Raw genomic sequence first — 21,519 nt, 5'->3', positions numbered from 1 at the left:
CTGGAAGGAACAAGGGTCCCAAAAATGAGAAGCAGACAGAAATGCCATCAGCACCCAAGACCAAGGATGGAGGCAGCTAAAATGCAACAACCTCACCCATGGATGCAGGAGCTCAGCTCTTGTTCAGTCAAACACAGGGGCTCCTACACCTCCCCAAGCACTGCAGTGCATCTGTCTGGGCACAACCCCCAGCCCACTGGATTGCAAGGAAGTGAAAAGGGCTGACATGCAGGACCACAACCACCAGAGCCAGGGGAAGGGTTCCGAGTATGAACTGGGCTTGTTTACCCTGGACTGGTTTCAGGAGAGTTGCTGCCCCCCTGCTGTGTCTCTTGTATCACTGGGCTGATCGCTGGGCTTTACACACAGTTCTTCCTTATGGTGAAGAAAACACTGCAACAGCCCTTTCCCAGGGACTCCTGGCAGCAGAGAGCCCTGAATGACCTCCACTACATGATTAAGACATGCAGGAACTCCAGGTGTACAGTCAAAAATAGGTTTACTGGAATGTCTTTAGTTACAGCTGTAAGCAGCAATACTGAAAACACTGAGCCTGTGCATTCCCATGGCAGGACCAGAAAGTCTTCTGCACTGCAAAACCTAATCTTTTTCATTATCTTTTTTTTCAATAAGAGAAGACCACCCTTGTAAGGGTCTGTTCCCTGTAAGATAATGCTATGCTGCTCCTCTCCTTTGCTTTGAAAGGACAGAGTCCCTGCTGCATTCCACAGCAGGCAGCAGGGAACTGCTTAAATGGTAGTAGTATTTTTATTAAATATTAGACCATATATACAGATAAACTGTAGTGGCAAGTAGCCAGCTCCAAACAAGAGACTCAAAATCCCACACAACAGGCAGTTTGGGAATGGAATCCTCTGTTATAAAAAAATTTCTGGCTGCAGGAGCAGGTACTCAACCAGAAAAACAAAAGTAACAATCATTTGGCAGTTCTTAAAACACTTTCAGAACTGGCTACTTGCTGCTGCCTCCTGGCTTCCTGGAGCAAAACAACTTCAAGCTATATACAGATATCTCACTTAAATTACACAGCAGTTTGGTTATCCCAGTGCCAGCTCCACCAAAGCCTCCAGCTGCCCCATCAGGTGTGGTACTTCAAGACTATTGGTACTAGAAAAAACAAAGAAACAAGCTCTCAGCCATACACCTTCACAAGCAACACCATCCCCACGCAGACATCTCCCCATTCTGTAATGAATGAACCCAGCAGGGGAGGGCAAGCGTGTTGCCAAGCCCATGCTAATGAAATCTGCTGCCTGCAGCTGCTAGACAACGTTTCCTGCCATCTGCATCTCCTTCCAGCTTCCCAAAACTAAACCAGATGGGATTTTCCATCAGTCTCTCTCTCTGCCAGCTCTGCCTCTCCTGCTGCAGGCTGTGTGTCAGCAGGACAACAGACCACGAGGAGTTTGCCAAAATAAATGAGAACAGTTACAGAGGTGCCCCCCAGCCACAGCTGGTGGGAGAAAATACCCTCCGGAGCCAGTGGCACAGAAGAGCTGTGCTGGGCTGCCTAGAACGCTGGAGCACATCGTTCTGCAGGCAGAGGCCTGAATTACTCCTGCCTGGAAGAAACAGACTCTGGTCATTACCACCTGTGTGCTCAGAACAGCAGCAAAATCTCTGCTCTGGGGAGCTCCAGACAGACCAGAAAGGGCAGATGGCAGGGAAAGTGACCAACAAGGCCACAACAGTTACTTCCTGAAAATTAAGCAGCCTGTGAACTTCAGGGAGGAGTGTTTGCAGAGGGCAGACCCATTGCAAGATGATTGATGTATGTGGAGAGGCCTTTGGGAGATATTGCTCTGGTCTGGAACTCTTCCATCTACTCCCACCAGCCTCAGGATCAGTCAGTGCCAACCCTGAATCAGTGCAATGCTATCAGGGCAGGGCAACGTTGGCTTTCTTTGGCCCCAGTCAGTAGAATTTGGTTTGAGCCTGCCCCTCTGTGTTTAAACCTTGCAGAACAGCAGCATGGAGTGGTCTACAGGCACCATTTAGGACTCTAAGGCAGACCAGGGTCCAACAGGAGTGGCTCAGGTACTCTCCCCTGGGGACAACAGCACCACAGTGGTGCTCATGGTGCGGGGTGCCACAAGTATTTCAATGCCAGACATGGCTGGGGTGATCTGGAGCTACTCACCAATGATCACAAGCAGGACAATGACTGCCACCAATGCTATGATTGCCTTCATCTGCAAGAGGAGCACAGAGGAGCATGACACAGGGTGTCATGGGTAGCTGCTTTGACCTTTGCCTTCCAGCCTTTTCAACCAGGAAGTAAAGCCCCTCCATTCCCTCCTAGGGAGGGCAGGTAGCCACCCTTCCACACAGCCAGCCCTGCCTGTTCCTGCTCTTGCTCACCTTGCAGCCTCGCCACCACATCTGTCTGCGCAGCTGCTTGGCTCTGTTGCTGAAGGCTGTGGCGTTGTCTGATAGACTTTCTGTGGAGGAAAGACAGGAGGCGATTCAGCGGCACCGGCAGAGCACCCACGGAGCTCCAGGCAATAAACCCAGCCACAGTGTGATTCATCAAAGCCACAGCGGTGTGCCGCAGCATGCACAGGCCTGCCAGTCCCTCTGAGCCCCCTTTGTGCTGGCTGTCCTCTGAGCACAGGGTCTGCCAGGCGTGCCAGCAGGGAGCTGCAGTGCTCGTGGCTGCTCAGACACAGACCAACCTACCTCTGCTTGAACGACCGACTGCAGCACAGCACCCAGCGCCCCCGAGCTGCTGCTCTGCACCCAGCAGCGGGAGGCCGAGGTGGGAAGAGGACAGCGTCGGCAGAAAAATCAGTTCTGCACCCAAGGCTGGGCAAGTGCTCCCAGTAAGGACAGAAATACAAGCCCAGGTCTGTGATTAGGCACTTTCTGAGCTGAAAGCAGGTCACCTGGTGGAGCAGTGAAGAAGACAACCAGGGGAATGAGGCAGCGGAGCTGCACTTAGTGTCACACCTGATTTATCCTGCAGGTCATCCAGCCGCTCGCCTCGTTCGATCACCTTTGTGATGTTCTCCTGCATAACATCAATGACTTCATCCACCTGGTTCTGGACACTAGAGCAGAGCAAATGCAGTGTGAGGAGCAGGGGTGAGCACCACCAGCTATGCTGCAGCATCAGTCCCCACTCAGGGCTGCCCAGCCTGGCAGGAATGGAGAGCTTATGACAAAAAACAAAGAGAGCAGCAGTGAGGGACAGAGTGGAGGAAGGTTGGTGGAATGATGAGAAAGCCATAGGGATGGCATCACCTGGGGTGGGTCTCTGGCAGTCCCAGGTAGGGCGAGAGAACACATGGGGCTCGAGGAGAGTGCTGGGGAGTCAGCAGAAGCATTAACACACAAATGCCACCTGATTGCTGTCAGTGGGCAATGGGCAGAGCTCACAAAGGGAAAAAAAATCATATAAAAGCTGCACCTTATCTTTTCCAGATATCACAGAATCTTGCACTGCACCTTTGCAGTGGAGTGAAATCAAAGCAAGGTATGTTCCCCACTCCAGGAACAAAGCTGCTGAATGAAACCCCCTTTTCCAGGGGCATCAAAAGGTCAGTAAAGAAATGGCTGATATGAACTAAACCATCTATTACAAACCATCTCCTCACAGGTTATGCAACTCTGTGGGTAGTTGTTTCAGTGAACAGTAGCCTAAATCATACCCACGGGGTTATTATAAATGCATTTATTCACTCCACATTGGTAAGAGAGAAAAATTCTCCTGGTGGAAAAATACTGCTCCATTCTGGTGTGTACTTTGGAGCTAACACACTTTTATTTTCCTGAAGATAGAAGTAAGACATTTCTTGGGGCCCTAGGGAGACAATACATTGCTCAAGACATACTGTTCCCAGAAAGCAAATGGCAACAGCAGCATCTTGGAGGCAATGCTACACACAGGGCAACAGAACAGAAATAGCTCCCAGGCCACTCGCTCTGCCTAAGCCTCAGGTTTGACAACTTAGGTTGCCTTGATTAAAACACATTTAAGCACTTGAAGCATATAAAAATGCATCCTGCACTTGCTAAATATAAGCACAAATGAGTTCTGGCTGCTCTCTCTGTTACCAAAACCACGCAGCTCCTATTGACAGCGTGGTACTGGTGTCCCCAGAGGGAAGAAGGGTTGCTACCCCCTCATCTTTCGTGGGTGCCTGCTTAGGATCCATACTATCCCATTCCCCAGATTATCCAGTCACATCATCTTCCTATCTGGACCCACACAAACCCTTCTCCTCCCCACTGCCATCTCACAGATGCAAGAGATCAATGCTGTTATTTGCCTAATCAGGCTTTCACAGGAACCCCAGACACAGCTGCACCACTTACAGTCATTATCTAGTACCTGTGCTCAGAGTACTTGGTACAACCAGGACAGCACATCCCCCACCATGGCCCAGGAAACCGAGGCAGCGAGAGGGCAATTTGCCTACGGCAAATCAATGGGGCCCTGCAGAGTGAGGACGAGGCCCTGTCCTAGCCACCATGCCTCTGATTCATTCATTAGAGACACAGGAGAAATAAGTCATTGTGAGCTTGTCTCCATAGCAGGTATGTGCCTCTCATGGAGCAGACACTTGCACCGAGACACACACACAAGAAGCAGCTGCACCAAGCAACAGTGGTCCCAGTGGAGAAGCAGATGCCCTGCTCACATTGAGCATTCCAAAATGAGGCAAGGGAAGGCACTGAAAGAAAAGGCTTTCTTCTCCCTTAAAAGCTCTAGGAAGTGGTCCAGGCATTTGAAGATGAAGGGGCTTCCCATCTTAGCATCTCAGGTCGGGCTCACTACACTGCAGCTTCTGGAGCTGCAACACCAGGCAGCCCCTCTGAAGGCAGTTTCTGACCCAGCAGCCCTTGTCTGGCACACGCTGGACTGCCGCAGTGCATGTGAACATTTGCTTCATTTAGGATCCTGCAGGGAAGGAACCTGCTTCCCTGGGCTGCATCACAGGGTACATGGGAGTGGGGTCTCCCTGCACTCATCTGCGCCCTGTGGGGGCAGCTCCTGCCTTCCACGCTGAGGGCAGCTGCCTGCTAGGAGTTTATCTGGAGGAAAAAGGCACAGATAATCCCCAGTGTCTCTCGGCAGGAATGTGCCCCATGCCCACAAGCCTCTTCTGATCCATTTGTTTTACAAGTTAGGAGGTGAGCAGCAGAGCTACCACCATGGGGAAGGTGCAGAAGGTGGCACTGAGGACTCAAGCAGATGCTGCCTGGGCACAGGTGGAAGTACCCTGTGGAACAAAGCGTCCACCCCAGGCAGGACGTGTGCGGTCCTGTGGCCCCTCCTTGGGGCAGTAGGCGAGGAAGAGTCATGCTCTGCGAGGGGCTTTCCTCACCTCAGCACAGCAGACAAGTCCCAGCTCAGAGATGCCAACAACACGGCTGTGGCTTGGGGCAAGAGAGGAAAAGCAGAGACATCTGCTGTCCCACTGGAGCCAGCTTGGCAAAACTCAGGCCTCAGACAGCAGTTGCACAGGCAGAAGGCCATTTGCAGTTTGTAAATGTTTCTATAACCGTTTGCTGGCTCCAAAACAAAGAGATTTCTTCCCACAACAGATTTGTAACCAAGTTACCTTGTAACGACTAAGGAGCAGGAGCGCGCAAGGCTACGAGGTATCTAGGAACGTGCAGCGTAATGCAAAGCCTTCCACGTCCCCACCAGCACAGGTCAGAGCCTGGACATGCTGCCGCACCCCAGGGCACTTTCAAGAGTTTAAGGCAGAGCAGGCAGGTATGCAACTTCAGGCAGCTCTAGTGTGCACCAGCATATGGAGCACAGACCCAGCCTGCTTAAGCATCTCACCTGAGCTGCTGGCAAGATGTGGCACACCTTTGCTGCCTGCCCATAGCCTGGGCGTGCTGTGATCCATCCCCAAGAGAACATCTCACCGACGGGGAATGGGAACAGAGATGAACCAAGGCTTAAACTCTTGCATGTGTTGAGGTGCCCACGGAACACAGACACATTTGAGCACCCCAACACTTTTTGGTATCTGATGTGACAGAAAAACCTGGGGGGAGGGAAAAATGCCTCTCCAGGATGGGGTGAAAGATGCCCAGCCTACACATTAGCCAGCAGCTTCAAAATTTCCCCCTGGTTTCACATGCTGGAGGCTGCAAACTCAAGGTGCATCGAGAAGAGGGTATCTTCTCATTTATGTAGCAAGAGAGAATGAATCCTCCAGTGCAAAGTGTTTTTCCTGTTAGGGAGCTATTGGCTTTTGACACACACATCTCATCTGCTTCACCCCTGCCAGATTTCCAAGAGAAGAAATAAAGTAGAATAGATACCTGCCAGGAAAGGGAGCAAGGCAAAAGCATCAAATATATCTCCTGTGACCCTCCTCCTTACTAATTGCTGCAAACATGATGCTTTTAGCAAGGACAGCAAGTGTACACTGGCAAAGCAACAAGAGACACAGCGGTGCTCAGCTAGGTTTAGACTCCTCTTAACTAACTTGTGCTTTGCTGGGCCCAGAGCGGGAGGAATAAGCCTTTCCATTTTGGCTGCATGGAATTAGCTGCTGAAAAACTCCCTGGGCTGGCCATGGTGTTGGGCTAACAACAGTGCTGCATTCTTCAGATGTTGTAAACAGGCCCTGCACAGACCATGGGATGTGCTGCTCAAGGCTGCTGCTTGTCTCCAAGCTGGCTGTTTACAGCCAGGATGACACACTTGGATTTTCCACCCCAGTGGTATTAATAGTGCTGTGTATTTTGGTGCAAATTACACCCAAGCACCCCTCGCTGTGGCAGTAACCCAGGGAAGAGGGAACAGGATGGGGAGCCAAGCCAGACAGACAGTGCCAGCACTCTGCTCCCCAAGGCACAGCCCTCTGCAGAGGGGCTGCCCAGCAGACAGCCCTGCTCTCCTCAGGAACAGGGTATCAGCACTGAACCATGACACAAATCCCTGGGTTTAGGTTGCTGTTTCCTCCCAGTTGAGAGGAAGACAGCAGCCTAAGCCTCATTGGAAAGACTATACCAGACAGGGCCCAACAACATGCTTTTGGTATCAAAGGAGTCCTGGACTATGGCTGGGGTCCACTGCACAACCAGACCCTTGCAACGAATGATCAGGCCCTGGGAAGCTTCAATCCATCCCCCAAACCTTCCCCCTCCTTGGGACATAATGTGGGGCTTGCAGCCAGACAGAGACACTGGGGCCATGCCCTGAGGCCAGGGGTGCTGGCCACCCTCAGCAGCACCGCCAGGGAATCACAGGGACCAAGACGTGGCTCCCCAGGAACCACAGCAGCATGCCAAGCCTCATCCTCGCTGCAAGCAGAAACCCACATCAAGCAGCACTGCTGCCTGAAAGCAGAAATACCAGCAGCAAAGGCAGTCAAGCAGCGCATAAAAGGGGGTGATGTTAATAGCGGGTTTGAAAAGATGGTCTGTGATGAGAGGCTCCTATTCTAAAGACACCCAGGTGGATGATGAGCATTTCACCTTCCTTGGAAAAGGCACTAAGAGCTCTCACAACACACGTTGAGGAGTTCTCATGAAGCTTGGAAGTGAAGGCACCGAAGAGGTATCAGCTCTCTGTCCTTTACCTGCTCTTTCTAACTTTGGGGAAGTGGATAAAAGCCTGTTAAAAGCTACCTTTCAGGGGCAGGGAGGTCTCAGAGGGAGCCTAAGGGATCCCATGTTGCCACTTAATTACCACAGGAGCATCCCTCCTGATTGAACAGCTATTGGGACAACAGAGCCTGAACAAACACAGCATGGAGAGGTCTGCCATGAATCCTCCTGTCGCTGTTACTGGCTCTAACTCCCCTCTTTTCCCTACGAGGTTTGCAGTGTTCCCTCACCACCTCTTTCTGCAGCTTTGCCAGCCTGGAGGGTCTCTGCTGCCATACTCTCCACCCTGACCCTTTTGCTAGCAAGGACAACTAGTAAAAGTTTCCAGCCTTGCCCCTCACATTCAACATGTTCTGCACTTTTGCTCCCATAATCCTATCACTTTTTCCTCCACCCAATCCTCCATCCAGTTTCCTTCTACGCCTCTCTTCACACCTCGTTCCTCCACTCCCATACAGCTACAGTCCTTCTAGGGTTGCCCAACCATGCCTCTGCAATCCAAATATTCAAATTCCTCCTTAAAACGTCTTTTCCTTACAGTGTTTCAGCAGCAACCCAAGCTTTTTTCTCCTTTGCTGAAAGCAGAGCAAGCTACATGGTTACAAGACCAGGCATCAATCCATGCAGCACAAGGGCTGGTTTGAGCAGTTCCAAGACAAGAAGTGAGGGCTGAATGCTGCAAGTGCTTATAAAGCAAAGCAATGGACATTAATGAGAGCAGAAAATAGAGACTGGTTTGTAAGAGGTGCTCTAAAGACTGGACAGATGTAGCCACACGCTGCCTCAAGTGACATATCCCATTCCAGGCCCACTCCAGCCAGGCAATCCCTGGCAACAGGCAAGTCTTACACGTGCTGGCATTTGTCACATCACACCTGTGAGCCTGCCAGCTCCCCAGTGAACTCTTTTTGGTTTTCTCCCCTTCACAGCTGTGGTGCTGTCCTCTACCTAAGCCCCCACTCCCTTCTGCCTGGCCAAGACAGCAGGAACAGAACTCCTGTTTCCTCTCACTACACAGGGAAGGCAGAAGACACTCTGAAATTACTTTCTGGCAGAGGAGGATGAAGGATGTTACCCCCTCTCCATCTTTTTATGGAAGCAGGACCCCACTCATAAAACCAATTCTCATGCTTCTTATTCATGCCAGATAAGCATGGCCCTGCCCTAGAAGAGAGGCTTTATCCCCACTGACCTACTCTGAAGACCAGCGTGCCTCCACCAACATCACCCTCACACCCTGGAGGGAGCAGAAGGCCTCTGAAAAAGCAGTGACTGAGCACTGCCTCACTAACTGCAGTGCACTTTGCCCCTCAAGGTAAGGTGGCAAGTGGGCACAGAAGCAAGCACTGCCCGACGCTGACGTTGGCCATGAGTCATCTCAGAGCTGCGCTGGCTTCTTCCTGGCATGAGAAAAATCCCTGCTGAGGAGCAACACTGAGCAGTGCCTGGTCACTGGTCCCCACACAGACCCCTCTTCTGGCTCTGCAGAGGTCAGCAAAGGAAACACTGCAATGCAAACTAGGGGCTGTGAATATCCACCCCCCTTTCCATGAGGTACCACCATCACATCACTCGTAGGAAGAGGCAGGACAAACTGGGGCCTAGAACTAGCATCACCCAGGAAGTGACTTGATGGGAGAAGGATCCAGAGCATCCACTCCTTCCTTCTTGCCCTAATACAGTCAGCAATCCTCCTCCAGCTGTAATAGCTTCCTGTTTTCCAGCTGCTTTGACCCCACTGAGTCACTGCTCATCTCCAGGTCACTTTTATCAGGCTTTTATCTGGAGAAGAGGAGTCCAAAAGGCCAGCTGTTGCCCGAAGCATGTTTCTGGTATGCTCCTGACCACTTGGGTTCTTGAAACACTGAGGAGCAAGTTTACAGGATGAAGAAAAGAAGCAAGAAAACAAACAACAACAAAAATGATGCTGGCAAAGGTTAGAATTCAGGGTTGATGCTCTGGAAAAAGCCTTACAAAAAACACACAACAGGTCAGCAGCAGCATACAGCAAGGGCTTCAGAAACTCCACCAAGCTACTGTGAAACAATCCTATCCCTTTAGCTCTTATTAATGCACAGTTTGTTGACAGCTTGATTCAAATCTGAGATTTCCCTTATCTGGGCCATAGGGTAGGAAATATCAATTAAAAGCAAGCAAGGCCAAGCCATGTTCATATTCAGAACCACACAGAAATAGTAAGACAGCAGCAGGAGCTCACATCTCTGTGACACTGAGGAACAACAACTTACTGCCTGATCTTGTCATTTCTGGGTCCGAATCTTGGTCCAGAAGGCCCTCTCCTGCAAGCAGAGGAGAAAGCAATCAGGATGGAAGGCACAACAAAAAGATGTTTTTAAACCAGACTTCAAAAGATATGCAGGAGAGAATCAATGCCTGGTGGACAGAGGATTGCTCTCATGCCTCCCAGCAGTCCCTCCTATGTCTCAGGGTACGTGAGCCATCCCACCTTAGAGAAGTCACACCTGGTGAGTCTGAATTCATACTCAATGCCAAGTCTCTGGGAGATCATCCCAAAGGAATCAAAGCCTTTGATTCCCAAGCCCCCCTCTGTATGGTACTGGACACCTCCAGCCTCAGAGCAGCAGGCAGTTAACACATTGCATTCCCTGCAACAGCCATTCAGAAACTCACAAGAAAAAGTCTTCCTCTTCATCTGAATCCTCCTCCAACAGGTTCCTCTGAAAAACACAGAGCAGCTCATCAGTGAGCAGCCACCCCTGCATACCTGTTTCCAGGCCTCAGGATGCAGCCAGCATCCTCCAGCTACAGGCTACATGTAAGCCCTCCTTGGGGGAGGATCAGCCACAGTTCCTGGGTGTCTGGAGCCATGCTGCTTCTCTCTGCTCGTGACCAAGGGCTAAGCTGGCTGTCTCCGTACCACTGCTATCACCCCTGTAGAGCACAGGCCTGCAGCTCCAGCCGGGGACAACCATGCCTCTGCCACTGAGCCAAACTGGGTTTGTGTCAGCGGCCAGCTGCCTGCGCAGGCTCAGATCCCCGTTCCAGGGACAAATTCGACTCCCTGTGACGCAGGAGGGGCCAAATGTGTCTGCAGAGCAGACTCCTGCCTTGGAAGAATACAATAGAATAGAATTAACCAGGTTGGAAAAGACCTTTGAGATCCAACCTATCATCCAACACTATCTAATCAACTAAACCATGGCACCAAGTGCCCCATCCAGGCTCTTAAAGCTGTAGACAGAGCCCCTGTGCAGGCCAGCTGTGGAAAAAAAGCCCTCTCTGCTCAAGGGACGACCCCCAGCACTGTGCTCTGTCAACAGCAGCTGCTCCAAATGCGTCAGCATTGCCTGCAGCCACCCTGGGGCACCCCATCCGTGTGGGAATTCAGATCCACTCCTGACTTGGAGGATTTGGTTTCTCCAGCTGCAACAGCAGCAAGTGTAAGAAGGATAACTGCAAAGAAACACACCAGGCTGCAGGCATGGCACATCCAGGGCAGTCAGCTCTTCCAAACCCCCAACTTAGGCAAAGGCTATGGCTGGGCTGTAAAGCAGAGTGGGCTGGTGGGTCCTCTGCTTTGTGCCAAAGGGCTCCTCACGACACCCCATCAGATGATCCGAGGGATGATTTTCAAGAGCAACCCCACAACCTCACTTCAGCCTCAAAGTTTTGGATGTTAGTAGAGTTCATTCCTCATACCAGGGCAGCACAAATTTCCTAGCCAAGCTGAGGGCTTCCAGTAACACCTACTTAGGGTTAAAAAGATTCAAGAAAGGGAAGTGGCACCTTAAATGGGTAGGCACAGAAGCATATCAGCAGCTGCTGTTTCCCTTGTGCATAAACTCAGGCTCCCACCTGTAAGCACCGTGCTCTTATTTTGAAGCTTACCTACTTTTCCAACCTTGTCACATTTGCTCAATCAACTTAAGCAAGCCAGGAGACCATGCAATCATTGCAGCCATCAGCTCCCTCAAGGGATGAGCAAATCGCTCTGGGCAACAGAGGATCCTTCCTCTCCCTGACAGCCATCCTGAGTTGTCACAACACTTTGGACTACAGCCTAAGCTTGGGGTTAGCACAGTACGGTCCCAGGACAAACCTGGTCTGAAACAAGCAACTGTATCACCCTGACCCCTATTGCAAAGTCTGAAACATCGGGAGACCTTGGTGACAGGAGAAAACTTCAGTGTGAAGCACAGAGTAACTTCACATGAGTCCTTCAGCTGCTGCATGGGGAGGAGAGCCCAGGCCAAGCTCTGCGCAGAGGCAGGAGACTGAAACACGCTGGGGACCTCAAGGCCATAGAGGCAGCCAAAAGGAACCGGAACAGGTTCTCAAAACAGCCATATCTCCTAATGTGGGTTGTTTTAAAACACAGACCAGGCTTGCTGCACAGACAGTCCCCTCACTAATCAAATATTGCTATCAACAGTGACTCTCTTGGGCTTCTGGGCCATGGCTGACAGCTTCAGCAAAGGGAGATGGAGCTTAGCCCACACCAGCCCGGCAGTGAATGGCACAAGAGACAATGCCAGTAGCCTTAGTGTCCCCAAAGCATCTTAATACTCACCTGCCCGCTACAGGCACCTACCCTGGGCACCCCTACGTCAGCAAGGGCTCGCTGCGGCCCCCGGCACCGGGGCCGGCCCCGCCGGCACTCACCCGCTCGCTCTTCACCGAGCCCGTCACCTCCTCGTCGTTCAGGTGCCGCTTGAATTTCGGGGGCATAGTCTCTGCCTGCGGGAGATGCGGCTTCTTGCCCGGGAGGAAAAGCCTGCAGGGGAGGTGCAGGCAACGACCGGCTCACCTCGATGCTCGGAGCCCGAAACGCGCGTCCCGCCTCGCCGGGGCCCGGGAGAACGCGGGGAGTGCTCGGCGGGCCCCGCTGGCGGCCGGAGCCCCGCACCGGTAGACTCGGAGGGGTGAGGCGAAGAAGAAGGGAGGAAGAACGAAATAGGCCCAGGACGGGGTCACGTAACGGCCCCAGGGAGGAGGGATGTCAGGAGAGGGGTGATGGCAGAACAGCCGGTACCCGGCGCCTGCGCTTTCGCCCGGCCTCGCCGTTCCCGTCCGCCCCACTAGCAAACACTGCCGGTGCCCCCCACCCCTGCGGCGGTACAGCCCCCTCCGCAGCCCCCTTACCGGGCTGCGCCTCGGGCCGGGCCGGCGGGAAATGGCCGGTGCAGCGGCAGCGGCCAGGCAGCTGTCTCATCGACCGCCTCGGCGCTCCGCCCGCCGCGCCGAGTGCCGAGCTACCGATGCCGGGGGGCGGGGCTGGTCCCGGGGCGGGAGCCGCGGCTCTGCCGGCCGGGGGCCGCAGCCGAAGCTCGGCGGCACGCCGCCTCGGGAGCGCGGGCGCTGGCAGCGCTCCCAGCTCGGCTCCCCGCTGCTGGCAGGGAAAGCCCGGCCGTCTCGGCCCCCGGCATCGCCCCTGGCAGACGGCCCCGGTAGCAAAGCCTCTAGCGGCGGCCGCGGGCTGCAGGGGGGGTGAGGGGTGTTGTGCCGGCTGCCACTGGGCTAAAGCCGCCGTCGCCGCAGGCATCTAGAAAGTTCCGGCTCGTCCGTCCCGTTCCCCCACCCCCTGCTGCCCCGACCCTCTCCCCGCCGTCCTCCTGCCCGTCCTATAAATGCGGGCGGCAGCGCCCGACGTGCGGCGGAGCGGAGGCGCCGAGGGCACGGCCGGTACGAGGTCATGCTGGGGGCTTTGCTGCTTTTCTGGGGGGTGTTGACCCTGGGCTGCCGGGGTGAGAAGGCTTTTCTCCGGCGTGCCGATGACAGCAACGGCCGCTGCACCTACTCATTCTCGGTAGCCAGCCCCGTCGAGGCCGCCTGCCCCGATGCCGGTGGCGTGCTGGAGCTGCGGGCGGAGCTGGCTTCCCTTGCCGCCCGCCTGAGCCGGCTGGAGAGCTGGGAGCGGGGCATGGGGAGCTCGGGGCCGCGGGGAAAGGAGGCGGGGGACGCATGGGATCCCCAGCAAACAGCTTCAGCCTCTCGACTGGAAGCTGCCTACAGCGAGTTGCTGCGGGCCAAGTCCCGGCTGGAGGAGGAGAAGGGGAGGCTGGAGAGGGAAAAAGAGGAGCTAGGCAGGCGGCTGGAGAGCAGCGCCCAGGAGATCACACGGCTGCGGGCCAACCGCTGCCTCCCCGGCGGGGAGGGGCCCGGTCGCGACCCACCGCGGGCGCCTGGCAAAGGTAAGTGCCGGGGGCACCGAGTCCCCGCCGCCGCATCTCTTTCAGGCGCTGTTTAAATCCCTTTTTGCTGGTCACTACGTACTGCTGTTCCCGGCTCCTGGGGACCCCGGCGGGATGCTCACCTGCTGTAGAGATCGGCCCTACCCGGGTGCGGGGGTGTGAGGTGTCGCAACCCATTGCGCTAACCCCCCCCCCCCCGATCCCTAAATCAGGGCTTGCCACTGGAGTACTCCCTATCCCATCACTTGCCCCGCAGCAGAGGGGCCATGCAGGGGACCAGACTAATCTAGGGGGGGGTGGTGGTTAGAGTTTCTTGCCAGCAAGTATTAAACCTCACCACCGGGAGGGCACCAGCGTTAGCAGCTGCGAAGCGAGGTCCCCGTCAGCATGTCACGGATATGCCCTGACACAGTGGGATGGGGCACCGGGCTTCTGACCAAGGCATTGGCGCTTTGTGGGGCAATAATTTGGCGCGGAGCCCCCGATGGCGATGAAAGCAGGCACAGAGCTGAGTGGGGCTGGCTCAGCCCCTGTTCACGCTGCTCCTGGCCCTGCTACAGCCCCCCGATGGGACCCGCAGCCCCTCGCCTACCAGGAGCTGCAGTCGGAGAGGACCGAGGTGCCTGTGTCCCGGCTCCTGGAGGAGACCGGCCGCCCGGGAGGCGAGGACTCAGGTACCGCCACGGGCACGGCCGGGCGGCTCCGTGCTCCGGCTCACGCACCCCACGGGGCCCTGCGCGGGGCTAGCCGGGCCGTGCCGAGCTGTGACATCCCCCCCCCCCCCCCCCCCCCCCTTCTCTCCCCTCCTCGCCCCGAGCAGGCTGCGGCGAGCTGGTGTGGGTAGGGGAGCCGACCGTCTTCGGCCGGGCAGAGTCCATCGCCGGAAAGTATGGCGTGTGGATGAAGGACCCCGAGCCCGTGCCCCCCTTCACCCGAGAGACCACCTGGCGCGTGGACGCGGTGGGCACGGAAGTCCGGCAGCTCTTCCAGTACGAGGCAGCCGAGCAACTGGCCCGCGGCTACCCCCGACAAGGTGCACATCTTGCCGCGGCACCCTGGAGAGCACGGGGGCCGTCATCTACCGCGGGGGGGTTCTTCTTCCAGCCGCGCCGCTCCCGAGCCGTGGTCCGCATACGACCTGCGGAAGAGGCTGTCACGGCCGAGGAGAGAGATCCCCGGCGCTGGCTACCACGGGCAGTACCCTTACGCCTGGGGCGGCTACACTGACATCGATCTGGCGGTGGACGAGACGGGGCTCTGGGTGATCTACAGCACGGAGAAGGCCAGAGGAGCCATCGTCCTCTCCAAGCTGAATCCCAAGACGCTGGACATCCAGCAGACCTGGGAGACCAACATCCGCAAGCGGGGGGTGGCCAACTCCTTTGTCATCTGTGGCACTCTCTACACCGTCAGCAGCTACTCGGCACCCAATGCTACCATCAACTTCGCTTATGACACAGCCACTGGTGCCAGCCGGGCCCTCAGCATCCCCTTCCAGAATCGCTTCCGCTACCTCAGCATGGTGGACTACAACCCCACCGAGCGGCAGCTCTTTGCCTGGGACAGCTTCAACATGGTCACCTACCCTGTGCGCCTCTCCCGTGCGTGAGCTGGGGCTGGGGACATGCTGGCTCAGCCCCTGCCACTCCCATCCGTGCCTTGGCATCCTACTTTGCTCCTCAGCTCTCCCCAGCTTGGCCAGGAGTGCCCAGTGCACACGATAGGGCCACCAACATCTTCACGGGCACCTCCATCAACATCCTGTCATGCTTGAGTGCAGCAGAGGGAGGTTAAGTGCTTCTCCAGAGCTTGGCCTAGCCAGTGCAACACCTCTCCACAGCTGCAGCATGGTTTGGATGTGCCATGGTGGTACCCAGCCCTATGCTGTGCTAGCATACCCTGGGAGCACCCAGCATAGCTATCCTGAAGTTACAGTAGTGGCGGGGGGTGTGTGTCAAGGTATAGCAAAGGCTGGACAGGGCTGGCAGTGGGAGCAAAGGGGAGGCTGTTTGAGAGGGACCCACCTGAAAATAAATGTGTTTCCTGGTTGCAAGCAGTGATCCCTGCTATGAGGCCATGGTTTGTGTTTGCAGGCTCCAGCTAAGCAGGAGCATTGCTGCTGCCCCCCAGATCCTCCCCCAGAAGCAGCAGTTGTGGGGAGACCTCCCCAGTGCAGGCTGGCCTAGAGGACAGCAGCCCTGCAGAGCCAAGCTCTCCTCCAGAGAGCCTTCAAGCCCTTCTGCATCCCAGATTGCTGGTGCCCTGTGGCAGCCCAGAGCTCAGCCCCCTCCATCATCTGGCAGGAGGGAACGCAGCAGGGAGTACAGACACTAATTGCATAGCCTTATCTGACTGGGGGAAAAAAAGAAGCTAACAGAGCAGGGGTGAGGAGTGCTGGCAGAGCATCCCACAGCTGAGCAGCCTCTGGGCATGCCCAGCCCCTCTCAGCCACACACTTCAGCTTTCCAGGCCCTGCCCGGCCACACGATGTACAGCTACCAGGGCCAGGTCAGAGCACATCATTGTGACTATTGTAGAAAGTTTATAGGAGGCTTTTTCTTCCCCTCCCTCCCTCCCTCCCTGGATTTTGGGGCAGATGGGGCAACAGCAGCCACATCCCCCAGGGGATGCATGGGAACCTGGCACAATTAATGTTGCCCATCACCACCTTGCACCTTGTCTTTCTGAACTTGGGGTTTCCTGAGGGGTTTATGGGCTGGAGCCCCCCCTCAAGGCACTGACAGGCTGAGGGTGCTGAGGAAGAGAGGTGTGAAGCTTTGGCCAGGAAAATGCCGTATTTGGGAGGCAGCTGCTGGCATGATGTGCCTAGGAGCACCTTTCTGTAGTGTGAATAGGGACTGTGACTTGGCCACAACATTGCCTCAGAATTAAAGCTTCAGAACTAAAGTCCAGAGATTTGCCAAATGGGAAAGATTAAAGAGCTCCAGCTGACAGGGATGGGGCTTGGGCTGGCCAAGGCTGCAGGGCAGCACAGGGAGGGAGGGATTTGGGGATACAGGCAGCCCTTCCTTATTGCCACAGCACAAGAATGTTGGGCTGCTCAGCGAGAAGACAGCACTGCTGGGACCTGCCCGGAGTCAGCTCTGACCACTTCTAGAGGGGCAGGAGACAAGGGGGTGCGCTCTGCAGGCAGCACATGCTCCACGGTGAGGGTGGTCCTGGTGAGTCTCGGGTGGGGGGGAAACAGGGAAAGGGCCCTGCCAGACCACGGCAACAGGCTGGGGAGGGTGGGGGAATGGGACAGACCATAGGGGGCATGGGGGCATAGGGTGGGACCTTTCTCACGCCTTGGCAGGGCTGGCATGGGGCTGGGATGCTTACTAGGAGTGAAGGTGGACTTGATGATCTTTGAGGTCTTTTCCAACCTTATTGATTCTATGATTCTAAGGTGTGTCCCCCAGTCAGTCAATACACCCACACAGCTGCCAACGTGCAGCCTGGCAAACCCTCACCACCCCACTGTCCCTGTGCATGATGGTAGGACAAGGACACCTGAGGGGTGTAGAAGGACATGTGTCTGGGCTTCCCTGCTCCCACTATGGGGAGAGGACACTTACCGTGACTGAACACAGCTGCTGCAATAAACTGCTGCTTCATCATGGGCTGTCCTGCTGCAGAAGTCTATCTGGGAGGGGCAGCTGTCTGGGCCCTGGTGCAAAGAAACAAGGCTAAGTCCAGGGCAACATAGCCAGAGAGGAAGGCAGCTACGGGTGGTTGGCAGTAGCAGGCAGGGGGCTGTCATGTACCCACCACAGCCGAGAGGAGGAAGGCAGGCAGCTGACCCAATCCATCCAGGGGTAGCTGGGCAAGCAGGCGCCTGCCCAAGGCTCAGAAAAGCTGCCGCCGAGGTTTCTGTCCCAAAGCAGGATGGGGCCACAGCTCCCCAGATACACGAGTCAAGCCCCAGCATGAAAGGGAAGGCTTGTCTGAAGGTCCCTGCGGAGCAGCAGCACCAAAGGATTCTCAGTGAGCTGAGACACCAAAGGCAAGACAGCCCCAGCCCTTCCCACCTCCCCACTTGCTGCCAGCACCAGAGGGATCTTTTCAGGCTGGGAAGTCCATCGTTTAATTGACTAAAATAAATGAAGACAAGCCAGCGTGCACAGGATTTCCAGAGAGCTGGGCTGGAGCTGAACAGCGCTGAATACACAGCTTTACTTAACTGGCTGTTCGAAAACAAGCCCAGAGTCCCTCCCCTCCCGCGTCCCAGCAGGAGGCCAGCCTGAACAGAGGGGGGGTGGGGTGGGGGGGTGTGTGTGTGCTGGAGCCGGCCCCAGTCACACATTGACCAGTTGAGCTCCCACCCTTGAGAAAAGCAGCAAACAAAAATCCCGTTAGGTTTGTTTTGTGGTATTTGAGGTTTTTCTTTCAGACTGATCATTGTTAAGAAAGCCCCCAAACGGTCAGTTCCCCAAACAAAACAGGTCCCTAATTTATGGGAGGCTCAGCACAATTGTTTGTGATGACCAGAGTCCTAGAATAAATAAAAAAAAGAGAGGGAGATTACACCCCAAATCCCACTCAAACCAAACCAGCCAGATCTATCCCAGCATAAATGGGCAGGAGCAAGGTTGCTGGTTAAACGTCAGAACATGCAATGAACTAAGGTCAGTGACTGAAAGCTCAAACCTGGCCTCCGCGGCAGCCAGGGTGTTTCAGGGCCGTTTTGGAGAGGCACACATCAAGCCCGGGTTATCTGGATGCACTGAGTGCTCCGGCACTGGCTTTTAATTAAGTTTCTGCAGAAAGAGCCTGCTTGTTCTGCTCAGCACAAGAAACCACCAACAAATTGGTACATTCCCAGAGCTGGCTGTGAGATCTTGAGTGATCCGCACTCGGTGATCCTGCTCAGCAGGAGGGTTGGGCTGGATGACCTTTGAGATCCCTTCCAACCCCTAACATTCTGTGATTTGACTTCTCTACATTTTTACTGGAGAACTCAAGCTTAGTCCTTTAGCAGCATTTCCTCAGAAAGAGGAGAGTCCAGTGAAACATTTCCCATGTTTAGGGAGTCTTTCCTGTATGAAGCAGGCAGAAGACAACCTCAAAACAGGCGAAGAGCAGCATAACGCACTTTCACAGCACACGTATAGATCAAAATAGTTCCACAGCCTTCATCCTCCTCACCCCAAGCCCTTACCACAGCTGTGCTGGTACAGTTCCTGTAGAAAAGGCCATTAACCTGTGGTGTTACCTACTCAGAGGTTACTCCTGTCCACTGCTCCGTTTCAGGATTACAGCATTCTGTATTGCTGCAGTTCTAACCCCCCCCGAAAGAACCAGCCTTGACAGGAGAGGGCTCCAGCTCCTCTGGTGCTGCCAAATCACTGCTTCCCACCCAGCCAAGCATGAGCAGCTCTGCCTGCTCTGAACCACCATGGGGCTGGCAGCGACACCCCCACCCTCAGCTGGCTCTTTCCCCTGCACTGAGGTGAGTGCAAGCCAGCCTCTTCTCTCAAGGCAGGAATATTACTTCTCAGACCAAACATGAGGTTTCTGGTGTTCTCTCTGGTGCCTCTTACCCTCCCCCTCTGGCAGAGAGCCAGGGATGCCTTCAGCCCCAAAACTGCAGGCCAGGATGCTTAGCCCCTGGTACAGCCCCGTGCTGAGAGGCACAAGTCAGTAACTGTGATAAGCATCTGTGTGCTGCTTGCCAAGGTGGAAAGGGAGCAGCTCGGCAAGAGCACAAGGAAGCCTCCCGTGTCCGTGGGAAGGCTCACATCAAGCAAACCTCTTGCTTGAGCAGCCCCTTGCTGTGCAGCCAGCACCTGCAGTCACCCACCAGCAAAAATGATAGCATCCAGCTGGGTTCACCCTGGGCTCTGATGAGAAGCTCTTCTCTACAAAAGCAAGCACAAACCTCCACCACCAGGCAGCTCACCAGTACGCTGGAGATGGATCGACTTGCCATCACAACTGACAGCCTCCTTCCAGAGCTAGAGAGCAGTGTCCCCAGGGAGCTGCACTGGAGGAGAAGATGGGAAGGGCCAGGTGAAACAGGAAGGAGTCTGTTTCTCCCAGCTGCAGGGCACGCTCCGGGCTCGGTGCATGGTGCTTGGGTGGCCTGCCTGCAGCCCGCAGCGCTGTGCTAATCACGAGAGGACCCCGGGAGCGTTATTTAGAGAATACTTTATTAGTTCTGTAATCAAACCCATGTAAATAAGACCATACATATTTAATACAGTGCCTTACCCCTGTACAAATGGAAAAAAAAATTAAGTTTAACATTTCTAGACCAATATGGCTGTTAATTTCTGTACAATGCCAACTCACACTACAAGTGGGATACTTTTTTTTTTCCAAAGTTGACATCACAGCTAGTTTCCAAAAATTCAAATTATATATATATTTATATAAAAAGATAACCAACAGCAATTCACTAGGGCATCAATAGCAGCAACAGCCTTTCCAGCTTCTGCAGTCATTTGAACGAAATTATACACATTAGACTCTCAACTCACTCTTCCTTCCAAATAAAGTAAAAAAGAAAAAGGGAAAAGAGAAACAAAGAAAAACCCAGCAAGAAACCCAGCAAGTTCTGCTACTGATGTGGTACCTGGTGCTTTTTATTAGCTTTTTTCAATCATTGTCTGGAAAAAAACCTCTAGAATAACATTATTAAAAACAGCTCCAGTATAGCACAGTCACTACTACATATCATAAGCGGGTACAGGGTATCTTACATTCACAGAAGTATCATACAGTACTGTCCTACAGCTAGAATACTAGAGGATACAATTAAAAAGGCATTTATTTGACTTGATTCTACTTTCCAGCACACTGTGGGCAAGGAGGTGGTGCGACGCAGCTCTGATATAAAGAATGCACCGTTGGAGAAAAACTCTTTCACCTGGTAAGGTTTCTCTTCTCGTGGCACAGCTCTAAGTGCTCGTTGCTGTATACAGACATAAGCTGGAAACCGTTTAAAGATCACTCGCATGGTAGAGAGACAGCTGGACAGAGGTGAGCAGAACAAACCTGACTACTGATGCAATGAACCTTTCAGCTCCAGAGGTGAGCGACTGAGGGGCAGCGGGCAGAGAGAGCACAGTGGCCAAGGAGCATTTTCATACGGTGATCTAGATACAGTAATTTGTCATCCAAGCAGCAGCCAGCAAAGCACTGCCTTCCGAGGGAAACTCAACATCATCAGCCTTACTCTTTGTGCTACAGGGGGTCAGAAGTTGCCTGGCAAAGGCAAAATACCAGCTGCGAGTCCCTCACTTTATTACGAGTCACTAAAACCTTAACACACGTGGCCTGGCCCAGCACCACCTTCAGATCTGCATGGATTTATAAAAAGATAAATAGCAGCTGAAGATCAGAGCCTGAAAAAAATAAGACTACTCATCTCATCAGCTAGGAACAAGCCTCCCCAAGCATCTTCTTCCCCACCCTTCTGTTTCTCAACTGTTTTCCCCTTGGGAAGCACAGGGGTGTGTGTAAGCCAAACACACACACACACACACACACACACGTGTAGAACGTGCACACACCAAAAGCAGCCTTCATGCTGAGAAGAGATACAAGCCCAAAGAACCCAGCAGCTCAGCTGGACAGGCAGCAGTTTGCACCAGAACTGCCAGCAGCCCCTGTGTCCCTCTGTGCTGCTGAGAGCCCTCCAGGGAGAGAGGACTGCTGTCTTGCCCTTTGGGCTACAATATTCATGCTGCTGTCATCTCACCCACCCTCTCCCTTCCCCCACCTCCATGGAGAACAGCAGCCT

The 21,519-nt window shown here is 54.2% G+C and overlaps 2 protein-coding genes across 2 annotated transcripts; one reads left to right on the top strand and one right to left on the bottom strand.

Moving 5' to 3' along the window:
• Window positions 1-410: 410 nt before the first annotated feature.
• Window positions 411-12,833, bottom strand: VAMP4 (vesicle associated membrane protein 4). Its single transcript, XM_054165611.1, has 8 exons — window positions 12,724-12,833; window positions 12,244-12,355; window positions 10,252-10,298; window positions 9,849-9,899; window positions 2,971-3,071; window positions 2,383-2,462; window positions 2,162-2,213; window positions 411-1,128 (listed from the first exon to the last, which is right to left on the bottom strand). The coding sequence occupies exons 2-8, from the start codon at window positions 12,307-12,309 to the stop codon at window positions 1,100-1,102; spliced, it is 426 nt and encodes a 141-aa protein (XP_054021586.1). The 5' UTR covers window positions 12,310-12,355; window positions 12,724-12,833; the 3' UTR covers window positions 411-1,099.
• A 222-nt stretch (window positions 12,834-13,055) lies between these two features.
• MYOC (myocilin) lies at window positions 13,056-15,714 on the top strand. Its single transcript, XM_054165609.1, is given in 4 exon segments — window positions 13,056-13,772; window positions 14,333-14,446; window positions 14,593-14,903; window positions 14,905-15,714. Coding segments are annotated over 4 exon segments (1,401 nt in total). The 5' UTR covers window positions 13,056-13,273; the 3' UTR covers window positions 15,382-15,714.
• The last annotated feature ends 5,805 nt before the right edge of the window (window positions 15,715-21,519 follow it).

Source organism: Dryobates pubescens, chromosome 11 (assembly GCF_014839835.1).
Source record: "Dryobates pubescens isolate bDryPub1 chromosome 11, bDryPub1.pri, whole genome shotgun sequence".
In the NCBI taxonomy this organism is placed as follows: domain Eukaryota; kingdom Metazoa; phylum Chordata; class Aves; order Piciformes; family Picidae; genus Dryobates; species Dryobates pubescens.
This window is presented reverse-complemented; position numbering and strand designations above follow the sequence as displayed.

Coding starts and splice junctions, on each gene's coding strand:
- VAMP4 (XM_054165611.1), bottom strand. CDS start 12,309: ATGCCCCCGAAATTCAAGCGGCACCTGAACGACGAGGAGGTGACGGGC. Junction 9,900..10,251: donor GAAGAGGAAGACTTTTTCTT/GTGAGTTTCTGA, acceptor CTCTGCTTGCAG/GAGAGGGCCTTCTGGACCAA. Junction 1,129..2,161: donor TGTCCTGCTTGTGATCATTG/GTGAGTAGCTCC, acceptor TGTTTTTTCTAG/TACCAATAGTCTTGAAGTAC.